This window comes from Lactuca serriola, chromosome 6 (assembly GCF_051521515.1).
Source record: "Lactuca serriola cultivar US96UC23 chromosome 6, Lser_US96UC23_V15, whole genome shotgun sequence".
NCBI classification, from domain to species: Eukaryota; Viridiplantae; Streptophyta; class Magnoliopsida; order Asterales; family Asteraceae; genus Lactuca; species Lactuca serriola.
In genome coordinates, this window is record NC_136413.1 from 124,801,732 (window position 1) to 124,814,411 (window position 12,680).

Sequence of the window (12,680 nt, forward strand, 5' to 3'; positions counted from 1 at the left end):
AAAGGTCACGAAGTGATTCTATTGGCCTTTGTTTGTTGATCTTTTGGTTAGGCATGTTTTTTTTCCATAACAACCTTTGCGGTTGATGGTCGAGCACTTGTGGTCTGAATTTGTTGTCATGATGACGCCTTGCTTTGTTGTTCCTATTAATAAATCATTTTAATTAGCGAGAATGTCGTATATGCCATTCTTAAACATCAAAATATTTTATTTGTCTGCCTAAAATAGGAGAATATTGGGAATTCTCTCATTTTCGGAAAATGTATATATGGTAGATAAAAAATTAAAGGATAATGAAGATGTACCTTCCTAAGAACAATTGCGATCCGTGACCATGAATTACAGTGCCAATTGCATCTTCTAAGGTACCAACTTCATTTGTCATCACAGGAACAAGAATACCTTTATATCTCTCATCTATATTGTCTATCATAACCTTCAAGTGATTTTCGCGTAAAGAAAGTGAGTGAATTAACCCATCATTATAAGGAAAGACCATCCCTCTGGCACATTTTTGGTTCATATCACCATAAGGTAACACCAAATCACAACAAGTAATACTCTGCAATCATATAACATGTAGTGTATTTCATATGTCAACATGTTAGAAAATTTGATATAAAATATAATTTGACGTCAAAGATCAAAGTAAAATGATATCAAGAAATTCAAAAAACATAAGCCGAAAACATTAAAACAGTAAAATATGCTAAATACAAAAGTTTGGAACTATTTTAGTATATTTTCTATCACACATGGACCATTATTGTACATTTGTATAACATAGTGACCAATTCTTCATTTCTATACACTTTTGGTTCATATCACCATAAGATAGCACCAAATCACAATGAGTAATAGTCTGCAATCATATAGCATGTAGTGTATTTCATGTGTCAATATGTTAGAAAATTCAATGTAAAACATAATTTGATAGCAAAGTTTAAAGTAATATGATATCAAGAAATTCAAAAAACATAAAGCTAACACATTAAAACAAAATATATATATATATATATATATATATATATATATATATATATATATATGTTAAAGTTTGCATTTCTATACATTAGAGGTACATTTTTTGTAATTTTTTCTGCATAGTGCCTTCTTTTGTAAATCCAGGGATTCATAATTGTTTCTTACAGGGACCGTTTCTGTAAAAAAAACTTATAGGGACCATTTCTGTAAAAAACTTACAGGACTATTTCTGTAGAAAAATTACAGGGACCATTTCTATAATTTTTGTAACATAAAGACCATTCTATAATTTTTACACAAGTTTTATTCATCTAGTTTTATTGTTTGATCAGTACAGCATATACATAACACATACATGGGAATATTTTATAGCTTTTTTGAAACACTTGGACATTATAGAAGACTATGATTGGTCATCAACTCTAACTCAATTATGTATCTATTTTCATACTTTGTTTTGCCCGAAACAAGAAACAAGTGAATTTTATTACTATTTTCCCAACTTGTACCACATAAATATAATAAATTTATGTAATCAACTAGAATTAATGATAAAAACAAATAAACTGACTCATTGAGTTGTGGATTTTATTAATTGTTAAAGGTTGATGATATAATAAAGAATTACTTTTATCGTATCTAAAGCATCCAATGTCGACATCGAGCCATAACTATTGTTTTGAACACCGAAGCATACATTATTTGGGACTTGGTTCCTAGACTCTTGCTTCGCAAGCATTGCTCTTAACTCTGCCAATTGGGTTATTGTTTCATCTAACTGCGCCTGCATCTTACTAACAACTTCTTTGTCCACAACTTTCCACTTTTTTTTTGTCAAGTCCTTGCATCCCCTTTCTTAAGCCAATATCATGCCCCACCGCCCTGGTGCGACCAGGGTGCTCCGATCCTATTGCCATAGTCAACAAATCCTCTCCGGGACACAGCAACAAATCGCCTTCGGATATTTCTTTTTGGACATCTATCTATTAATGCAAACAACATTACAGTCATAAAATTACTTGGACAAAAAAATTTAAAAAAAAATCTTAAAAAACAAAATTAAGAGCGAAACTAACAAAACAAACAAAATTTAGTTATAATATAAATTAACATTAATAATATAAAACTTTCAAAGTAAACAAAAAATACCAGTTCCAGACATCAAAATTTTCAGCAAAAAAAACCAATCTTGTGGCACCTGATCATTTATTTCTTTTCCCAAAAAACTTTCACACAAAATGTATATCAAACGTACTCTAACTACATCGGCGTCGTCAACCTCTAAGATTGGTTGATTTAAAGTAAAACTTTTCAGGTATCCGATTTTCACCGAACTATTTGTATGGTTTGGAAATAGCCGCTCACGCAATAAACATCTTTTTTTACTACTAACTATTTTTTCTGACACTTTTTTCCCGATGTTTTTTGGATACTCCCCAAAATTAAAACCGGTTATCAAACAAAAATCTTCCGACCCATATACCATTTTCGTATCGCCTACTCTAAAATATAACCGTTTTATTCCATCTGGAGATAAAACAGCGTCCGGTCGTATCTGATGAAAGAACTTTTTGTGGAACAGCAAAATACTTCCCATATATTACACCCCGGTCCTTTTAAGTTTACACTTGTTTTCATATTGAAATTATTATAATCATGTTGCACAAAACACAATAACATATTAGACAACTAAACAAACATTTTATTTTAAAATATATGATTATTAAGTGTAATAATAACATAAACAATAATAACAATGCAAATACAAATATTTAATAAATAATTTTTATATTTACGTTAAAAAACAATAACAAACACATACTATAACAAATTTTCAACTTAAACGACAAATATATAAACAATTTTCCAAGTTATACGACAAATATACAAACAATTTTTATTTTTCTAATTATATAAAATAACATTTTCTAACCATATAAACAAATAATTTTTCAAATAAAACGACAACTAAATTAACAATTTTTCAAGTTATACGACAAATATACAAACAATTTTTAACTTTCATATTATATAAAATAACATCTTCTAAACATACTATAAAATCTTTTCGACTAATACGACTATTGCACATATATTATAAAATCTTCTAACCATACTATAAACATTTTTATACTTCAAAAACAAATATATATAAATTTTCAACTTATACGGCAAATGTATATACAAACGACTATTGTACATATACTATAATTTAACCATTTTTCAATTTATAAAAACATTACACGATAAGAATATACAATTTTTCAAGTTATACAACAACTATACAAACGACAAATAACATATTCTAACCATGCTATATCAATTTATCAACTTAAACCACTAACCAAAACATTATGTAAACATTATTCTAACAATTTATTTAACTAATAACTTCAAAAAATGAGCATATTCTAACCATTTTACTAAATGTACAACCATCCGATACACGTTCTATGCAGTCTCTACTTGTACATTCATACAACCACTAACAAAATAGCATTTTAACTTTAAGTTTAATAATAACAAATATTAAAACTATCAAATACAACAAAATTACCGTATCACAAACAAAATAATTTCATTTTTTTTACACTAACTAATACAATAAATAATAAAATAATAAAGATATATACTAAATAAATGTTAATTATAACATTAAAAGAGTTAAAATCTAACCATATTTGCGGGATTGTTGAAATAATCCTCAATTTTCTTCAAAAAATCGTCAAAAGGAATCCCCGAGAGAAAGAGAGTTTTTCTGTATTGAAGAGTGAAAAATGAAGAAAAAAACCTTATATAGAAATTTCTGCGTAAAATTGCAAATGCATAGTGAAAATCGCAGATTGGACTTTTCCATATGCGAATCTACAAGTGCCTAAAACACAACTGTGCTTTAGGCACTTGTACATTCACAAATGGAAAGTCAAAATCGCAGATGGGGCTATTCCATCTACGAAATCAGTGGCTAATTTTGCAATTTCGACTTTTTTTGGCTAAATTTGTAAGGTCATTAGTGTATTTGGCTAATTTTGTCATTTTATTTTATTTTATTATTATTATTATTATTATTATTATATGTATTTTAAATATTCTTCTTTAATCCGAATTTAGTTTTCGGTGGTTTAGTCTAAAGTATGCTTAAGTGAATTTACATAAACCCCCATTTTATTGTCTCTTTGATATTATAATTAAGTTTTAATTTTCTAAACATAAATCATATTTGTTTTCCGAGTGTTTCATATCTAGTCTTACGATAGTCAAACTATTACATGAGTATGAGTAGGTACACTACCAATTATGTAATAGTCTAGCTAGTTGTGATAAACCAATTTATAAATAAACCAATTTATAAATTTAAAACTTGATGATAAATCACACATCAATAGCTACTTATTTATCCCCAACTTCTAATTTGGTCCCTACTTTAGTAGTTCAACAGTATATACTTGGAACCAAACCTTTTTTTAATTTATTGTGCAACGTTTATAAGTGTAATTTTGGACAAATTAAAATGGTTAATGTTATAAATAAATTGTATTTTACTGTGCAGGAAAATTAAATTTATAACTTGATTTAAGAAAAATCAAAAATAAAATAAATCAACTGTTTAAGTTTATATAAGTTGATCTAAAAATCAAGAATTTAAGTTGATGTAAATACTCAACAGTAAGTTCATGTAAAAATCAATAAAAATGATGTATTTTATCATTTATAAACTAAACATGATATACTTTATTATAATTGGTTTTATATTTTCTTATCAATATGAAGGATGTCAATAGAATAGACCTGACAATTTTAGACACGAAGACACAAATCTGTGAGAGACACGACATGACACGAATACACGACACGAATACATGACACGAATACACGACACGTTTTCATGACACGAATACATGAATTGATAGGTCTACAATAGAAACATTGTATATTATAATTGGTTTTATATTTTCGAGGGTACATTGAAGTACTTTAAATATTCTTCTTTAATCAAAATTTAGTTTTCGATTGTTTAGTGTAAAGTATGCTTAATTGAATTTACATAAACCCCCATTTTATTATCTTTTGGACAATATAATTAAGTTTTAATTTTCTAAACATAAATCATATTGTTTGTTTTCCGAGTACTTCATATGTAGTATTACAATAGTCATACTATTACACGAGTAGCTACACTACCTATTATATAATAATCTAGTGATGATAAACCAATTTATAAATTTAAAACATTTTGATAAATCACACATTAATAGCTACTTATTAATCCCCAACTTCTACTTTGGTCGCTTCTTTACCAGTTCAACACTATATACTTGGAAGCAACCCTTTTTTAATTTATTATGTAACGTTTTTATGTGTAATTTTGGAGATAGTAAAATGGTTAATGTTATAAATAAATTGTATTTTACTGTGCCTGTAACTTAAATATGTAAGTTGATTTAAGAAAAATTAAGAATAAAAAAGATCAACTGTTTAAGTTTATATAAGTTGATCTAATAATAATGAATTTAAGTTGATGTAAATACTCAAAAGTAAGTTGATGTAAAAATCATTAAAAATGATGTATTTTATTATTTATAAACTATACATGTTATACTTTTTTATAATGGGTTTTATATTTTCTTATAAATATGAACGATGCCAATAGAAGCATTCTATATTAATATCATTTTTAATACTTTTAGGTGACCTTATTATAAATATCGATATCATGTTTAATATTTTTATGTTACTTGATTATAAACGACAAATGATGACAATCACCTTAACATTAAGAAAATCATATGTATTATTTTATATCAGTATGATTTTTTAATACTTCCATGTGGACTTATTATAAATGATATATACGATTAACAATCATGTTTACAATAAAAAAAATAGAGGTATAAGCATTATATATATATATATATATATATATATATATATATATATATATATATATATATATATATATATATATATATATATATATATATATGGGAAAAGTGAATATACCCTTAAGGGTACCTAAGGTTGTGTACCCTGATTATTAAAACTACGTAGTTTTGATTATTGGGTTAATTTTCTAAATAAAACAAATCCTTAAAAAAAGTACGTAGGTTTCCTTACGTGATTACATCCCTGATTCGTTCCATATTCAAGAAATCGGATTCAATTAAAATTGACTGGAATCGCAATTCAGAGAGCTGAAAACAAATTACAACGAATTGAAAAAAAAAAACAATTGACAAAGAATCGACTACATGATCACATTCCTACTTCCCCTATTTTTTTTTCATTCGATGACTTCAAAAGTGACTTTCCTTGATTCTAATCGTTTGTTATTTTATATCAACTAATTATGATGTTTCAAGGTTTGTATTTTTTGTTATTAATTGGAATCGATTGCAATTCATACACATATATGAAGATTACAAATAGGCCTTAATTTCAATTTTTTGGTCCTGTGTGCGTGCGGTCTGCAATGCTGCGTTTTTTTTTTTTTTTTGCTGAAGACACCTCATTGATAAACACAGTTTCATTGTTTATAGCTAGTTTAGGCAATTCATTATTCTAAAGAGCTAACTTCATGGTGTCATCTAAAGTCTATATTTTGGGGTAACTTGGATGAACTTGATCCAACTTATTGCAAACAATGAAATATTGATAATAAAAAGCAACAAATGAATTGAATATGAAGTCATCGGTTGTAATGTATTTTAACGAATGATTTTTTATATTCCAAGTTGTAATGTATTTTAATGAATGGTTTTTTTCTGCTCCGATTACATAGAAGCCAATTAAGGTAAATCATACAAATTGTAATTCACATGAATTCATACAAATTTAAATTGACAAGAATTCATACAAATTGCAATTGTTTGTTATTTTGTTTTTTATGTATAATGTTTCCATTATATTCAATATAAAACAATTTGGTGTTAATCTTTTATTTGGAAATATACATCGTTGTCTATTGCAGACCACAATAAGTGAAGCTGAAGCAACTAATCAAGCTATAGAACCATATATGACCGAAGATAGTGACACAAATGATTACTTGGAAGCAACATATGAATGTGAAAAAACAAATAGTATCGGTGAGAACATTGAATTTGACGAAGATGAAGTTAACAAAGAAAGTATACTTGGAAAGGTTTTTGATACACCCGATGATGCATATACATTTTATAATGATTATTCATTTTTACATGGCTTTGGTATACGTAGAGATGACACAATTAAAAATCCTAAAACAAATGAGCCTTTTCGGAAGATATATGTATGCAACAAAGAAGGTTTCAAAAGGATGGACAAAAATGCTTCAAGTGAAAATGAGAAAAAACGTCGTAGAGATATTAGAACCGGATGTCAAGCAAAGCTTCGAATAACGAGACAAGAGGATAGGAAATGGTTGGTGGACTCATTTAATGACACACACAATGACGACTTGACCATGACACCTACAAAGGTAATGAAGCATCGATCTCATAGCAGTTTCCACCGTTCAATAGAAGGTAAATCTCTTATGGTGCAATTTGGTCAAGCAGGGTTGAAACCTTCTCAGATTAAAAAGGTTGTTAATACAATGAAAACCTCAAATATAGCTGATGTTACTTCAAAGCAATGTGCTGATGTCTTATCTGAGCAACGAAAACAACATAAAGGAAAGGAGTTCTATGGACTTATAAAACATTTTCAAGATAAAACATTAGTTGATAGTGACCAGTATTTTGTCGTGGATTTGTCTGATGATGGGTATCGTAGAAATATCTTTTGGGCTGATGGTAGATCAAGAGATGCTTATACAAAATTCAGAGATGTTGTTGTGTTTGATGTCACTTATATGACTAACAAGTTCAAGATGCCTTTTGCTCCCTATACTGGAGTGAATCATCATAGACAGTCTATACTTTTTGGTGGAGCATTGCTTGAAAATGAAAAGGAAGAGACATTTGAATGGTTATTTAAACATTTCCTCAAATGTATGTTTAACAAGTATCCGAAGGCAATTATAACAGATCAAGACAAATCAATGGGAAATTCAATAAAAAAAGTGTTTCCGAAGACCCGACATCGTTTCTGTTCATGGCATATTATGAAGCATGAAACCGAGCACCTTCGATCGTATGTTTCCCGTTACAGTGATTTTCAAGAAACGCACAAACAATGGATAAATAGCGACACCGTTGAACAATTTGAAGCAACATGGGAGGTTATGCGTAGTAAGTATGAACTAGAAAGCAATTGTTTTGATTAGTGACATGTATAACCAACGTATACATTGGGCTAAACCCTTCTTGAAAGATACTTTCTTTGCTGGTATGACAACAACCGAACGAAGTGAGAGCATTAATTCATTTTTTGATGGATTTGTTAATCCGAGGACCATGTTGAATGAATTTGTTGTACAATACGACAAAGAAGTTGAGTCTCGAAGGGCCGCCAAAGAAGATGAATACTTCAAGACTATGAACTCGAGGCCGGTCCTTTCTTCAGTGCATCCAATCGAAGCAAAAACAGGTCAATGTTATACTAGAAAGATATTTGATACTTTCAAAAAAGAATGGACTAAAGATATTACCAATTTGACTCATGAGACTATAGGAAAAACTACAGAAGAAAGCACATACCGAGTTGGGCAATTGGATGTTGATAAAAAATATTGGTGCATTGTTACCTTTCGTTCTTTGGATCAAGTCAGCGTCACATGTTCCTGTGCTAAGTATGAGACAAATGGAATTTTATGTAAACATAGCCTATATGTGATGAAGAAGAAGCATGTTAAAGAACTCCCGAGTCACTATATTTTACCACAATGGACCCTTAATGCTAGGTACAAACTAGGTAGTGATAGTATTGAAATCGAAGAAATGAATAATGAATATGGAGTAAGTGCCTACACACTATGGTGTGTCCTTTCAAATTTTACAAAACTAATTGAACAAGCTAGAGACTCCCCTTCATAGATACAAAAAGTCAATACGCTATTGATAAGTCTTTTAGATGATCAAACAAATCGAAAGAAATCTATGTCTTTGGAGAATGCATCTCAAGGTTCTTGTATGGGAGCTTCGCAAATAGATATGATGCCACAGTTATCTGTCCGTGATCCTCTTGGTCCAACTACTAAAAAAGGGCATCCTAAAATTGCTAGTAGAATCAAGTCTTCTTTAGAAGCCCCTAAAAAACGAACATGCTCTTACTGTCAAGGATTGGGCCATTACGCTACTAGTTGTTTAAAAAGAAAGGTTCTTATTATATTAATTTAGTATTCATGATTTACAACTCTAACAATTATATTAACAATTAATTTTTTTTTCATGGATCAGGCGGATGAATCCTTGCAAGATACATAATGATGAGACATGTTGTGACTGTAAGCAAAAGAAAAAGTAGATGCTTCATGACATTCTTTTTTTGGTTAACTACACCTTTTCCATGTTTTACACACAATTGATATGTGAATATTATAGAAGTTATTGATGTTTCTTAACAATTTTAATGTGTTTGAATGAAATTTCTTGATTGTTTATGATTTGTGGCTTTATAACTGAAATTTGGCTGCAACTATTTGTTTATAATGAAAGTATGAGGGTATTTTGTGAAAAAAGGAAAGTATGATGGTATTTGGTGAAAAAAATGGAAGTATGAGGGTATTTTGTGAAAAAACGAAAGTATGATGTTATTTGGTGAAAAAAAAACGAAAGGATGAGGGTATTTTATAAAAAAACGAAAGTATGAGAGTATTTTGTGAAAAAAACAAAAGTATGAGAGTATTTTGTGAAAAAACGAAAATTTTAGAGTATTTTGTGAAAAAAAACATAGTACGAGGATATTTTCTGAAAAAACAAAAGTATTAGGGTATTTTGTGAAAAAAAAACAAAAGTATGAGAGTATTTTGTGAAAAAACGTAAGTTTTAGGGTATTTTGTGAAAAAAACATAGTACGGGGGTATTTTGTGAAAAAACAAAAGTATTAGGGTATTTTGTTAAAAAAACAAAAGTATGAGAGTATTTTGTGAAAAAACGTAAGTTTTAGGGTATTTTGTGAAAAAAACATAGTACGGGGGTATTTTGTGAAAAAACAAAAGTATTAGGGTATTTTGTTAAAAAAACAAAAGTATGAGAGTATTTTGTGAAAAAACGTAAGTTTTAGGGTATTTTGTGAAAAAAAAACATAGTACGAGGGTATTTTGTGAAAAAACAAAAGTATTAGGGTATTTTGTGAAAAAAACAAAAGTATGAGAGTATTTTGTGAAAAAACATAAGTTTTAGGGTATTTTGAGAAAAAAAACATAGTAGGAGGGTATTTTGTGAAAAAACTAAAGTATTAGGGTATTTTGTGAAAAAAGTAAAGTATGTTGTCATTTTGGGCTAAAAATGTAAATTTGCTGCAACTACGGGTTAAAAACGAAAGTATGTTGTCATTTTGGGTTACAAAATGTAAATTTGTTGCAATTATGGGTTAAACACGAAAGTATGTTGTCATTTTGGGTTAAAAATGTAACTTTGTTGGTATTTCAGCTCAATTCACAAAATACATGGTTTATATGCTTTTTGTCAAAACCTCCGTAAATATGTTATTTCCATCCATAACACTTGTTGAGCATGCGAAATACCATCTATTATGATCAATAATTAAATACCATTCATGGATGTTTGGTTCATAAAAAATCGCATATATAAATACACAATGAGTAAAGTGACTTGAAATGACAAACAATTATTCTAAAAAATTGCTAACAAACCATTATTCTAAAAAATCATTATCTTTTTTTCTCTTCAAGGTTCTCTCTTTGAAAATGGCTGATTTCACATTACTTGAGATACCCCCCCCCCCCCATGCCATCTTCTATCTTTGCAAGAATAAAACACTCAACTTCTTTGCATTTGGTCTAATTGTTATTTTATGCCCAATATACCTCCTGTAAACAAACAAACAAATGAATACACAAGCAAATGAGAATCAATCGAGGCTTAATCCAGCTGATATCTTCTGGCTTTAAGTTTATCACAAAACCAAATGTTATGTTATGATATTTGTAGAATAAAATGGTGATCCATGTGCATAGTAAAGATAAATCAACAAACATTTCCAAAAATACCCCTAATGTTGGATGAGTTTATAACGTGGCCATAGTAAATGGAAATTTTATTTAACAGATGATAGTGCTTTGAAATTTATTTACTAAAACATTGTGGTCCCACTCTTTTATTCAAAGAAAATAGAAAAATAGAAAATGGGGCATCTTTGATCCCTTCTTCTCTCCGCCATTTCTTTCATTGAATACTTTTCTTTTACTTTTTCCGATCATCTACCTGGCGGCCATCCCTCTTCCTTCTACCTGTGACTATGTTTTTCTCTCTATCACACTATATTTATAACTTATGTACAACTACTCATAGGCCCAATACAAAGGTTAATTAATAGATTACCAGAACAATTCTAATGAGATAAGCATAAGTATTTCAGTGATCTTAAGTGCAATACACCATCTAGACATTTCTTTTGCCCACATAGTACACATATTATTGATTTTTATAATTACTATTGTTTAGGAAATACTTTTAAATTTTTTTAAAAAAAGTAAAAGAAATTTGTTCAACTTGAGATAGAAAACAAAAAAAAACAGAATTTTTTTTCAATAAAAAACTAGAAAAGAAAAAAATTGCAAGAAATAGCATAGTAAAGATAAATCACAAGCAGCCTGATTTAGATTGAAACATTTGGGAGCTATTATAACATGAAATCATGAATATTGTCATTTACCATTGATGTTAAATAGAGCTATGTTGTTTAAAATTTACCTCTAGAGTTTGAAACGACTGTTTGAGGTATTCCACTTCTGAATCAAAATTGGAAACAAAGAGCATCACCAAGGCTTTCTGTTTAGGAGAGACACAACAACAGATAACAGAGGAACGATTAACTGCCAGCTGCAAGAAATGGTCTCTTATGTCATCCCCCAAAGCAATTTCGTTTACTAAAAGCTACAAAATGTTGAATCATTACCCCTAAGTCGCATTTTTCTACTAGTAAGTTTTCTGCCTCAGATTGAATATATAAACCGACTCAATTCAAGTTCATAAATATTCACCTTTGGTTGATTTTTTGATTCGGCGTCCCTGCTCAAACTCAGATGAAACTGCTTCATATCATGCCTAAGCAAAATACAAGCAAATCTAACCCAAAAATTACAGTCAAGTATTTGGATACTCTAACTGGGTCAGGTTAATCCATCTCCGATTCGGGTCCACAGATGTGGAATTATGGGTCTGAACTAGTGCTTTCCTATCACAAAGATTTCCGAATTCATCCTTTAAACAAATTGTTGTATGACCAGCAAATGAGACAGTGACCCACTTCTCCAATGTTTCAAAGCCACCTCATCTTCCAGGAATCTTTGAAACAGCTAAAAGATCACCAGAATGGACATCAACCAAATTGATAACGGTCAGCCACGACTTAGACATCTTCTCAAAAGCCTTGAAAACTACATCCATTGATTCGAGCATTTCATCGAGCACCTTATGTGCACTGTGCACATCGTATCCTCTTCCCCTGTAAGAAATATGGAATTAGACATCCTTAATTATACATAATGATGATTTGGAGATACATTCTTAAACCAACCCATTATTTCAAACCAATTTAGAAATGATGTAAAGAGTACAGACCCAGTTCACTGAATCAAAAAACTAATCAAC

The 12,680-nt window shown here is 29.5% G+C and overlaps 3 protein-coding genes across 3 annotated transcripts; 2 read left to right on the plus strand and 1 right to left on the minus strand.

The window, feature by feature from the left end:
• Positions 1-6,868: 6,868 nt before the first annotated feature.
• On the plus strand, positions 6,869-8,230 carry LOC145060117 (protein FAR1-RELATED SEQUENCE 5-like). The gene has a single exon (XM_079007840.1). The coding sequence runs from the start codon at positions 6,869-6,871 to the stop codon at positions 8,228-8,230; it is 1,362 nt and encodes a 453-aa protein (XP_078863966.1).
• Positions 8,231-8,234: 4 nt separating this feature from the next.
• LOC145060118 (protein FAR1-RELATED SEQUENCE 5-like) lies at positions 8,235-8,939 on the plus strand. Its single transcript, XM_079007841.1, has one exon. The coding sequence runs from the start codon at positions 8,235-8,237 to the stop codon at positions 8,937-8,939; it is 705 nt and encodes a 234-aa protein (XP_078863967.1).
• Positions 8,940-10,818: 1,879 nt separating this feature from the next.
• LOC145058469 (putative phospholipid-transporting ATPase 11) lies at positions 10,819-12,477 on the minus strand. Its single transcript, XM_079006368.1, has 3 exons — positions 12,071-12,477; positions 11,781-11,963; positions 10,819-10,897 (listed from the first exon to the last, which is right to left on the minus strand). The coding sequence occupies exons 1-3, from the start codon at positions 12,125-12,127 to the stop codon at positions 10,880-10,882; spliced, it is 258 nt and encodes an 85-aa protein (XP_078862494.1). The 5' UTR covers positions 12,128-12,477; the 3' UTR covers positions 10,819-10,879.
• Between the last annotated feature and the right edge of the window lie 203 nt (positions 12,478-12,680).

Excerpts from the sequence above, each read along its gene's own strand:
- LOC145060117 (XM_079007840.1), top strand. The coding sequence starts at position 6,869 with ATGTATAATGTTTCCATTATATTCAATATAAAACAATTTGGTGTTAAT.
- LOC145060118 (XM_079007841.1), top strand. The coding sequence starts at position 8,235 with ATGTATAACCAACGTATACATTGGGCTAAACCCTTCTTGAAAGATACT.
- LOC145058469 (XM_079006368.1), bottom strand. The coding sequence starts at position 12,127 with ATGAAGCAGTTTCATCTGAGTTTGAGCAGGGACGCCGAATCAAAAAAT. Across the intron at positions 11,964-12,070 it reads AATCAAAAAATCAACCAAAG|CTTTTAGTAAACGAAATTGC; the intron begins GTGAATATTTAT and ends AACATTTTGTAG.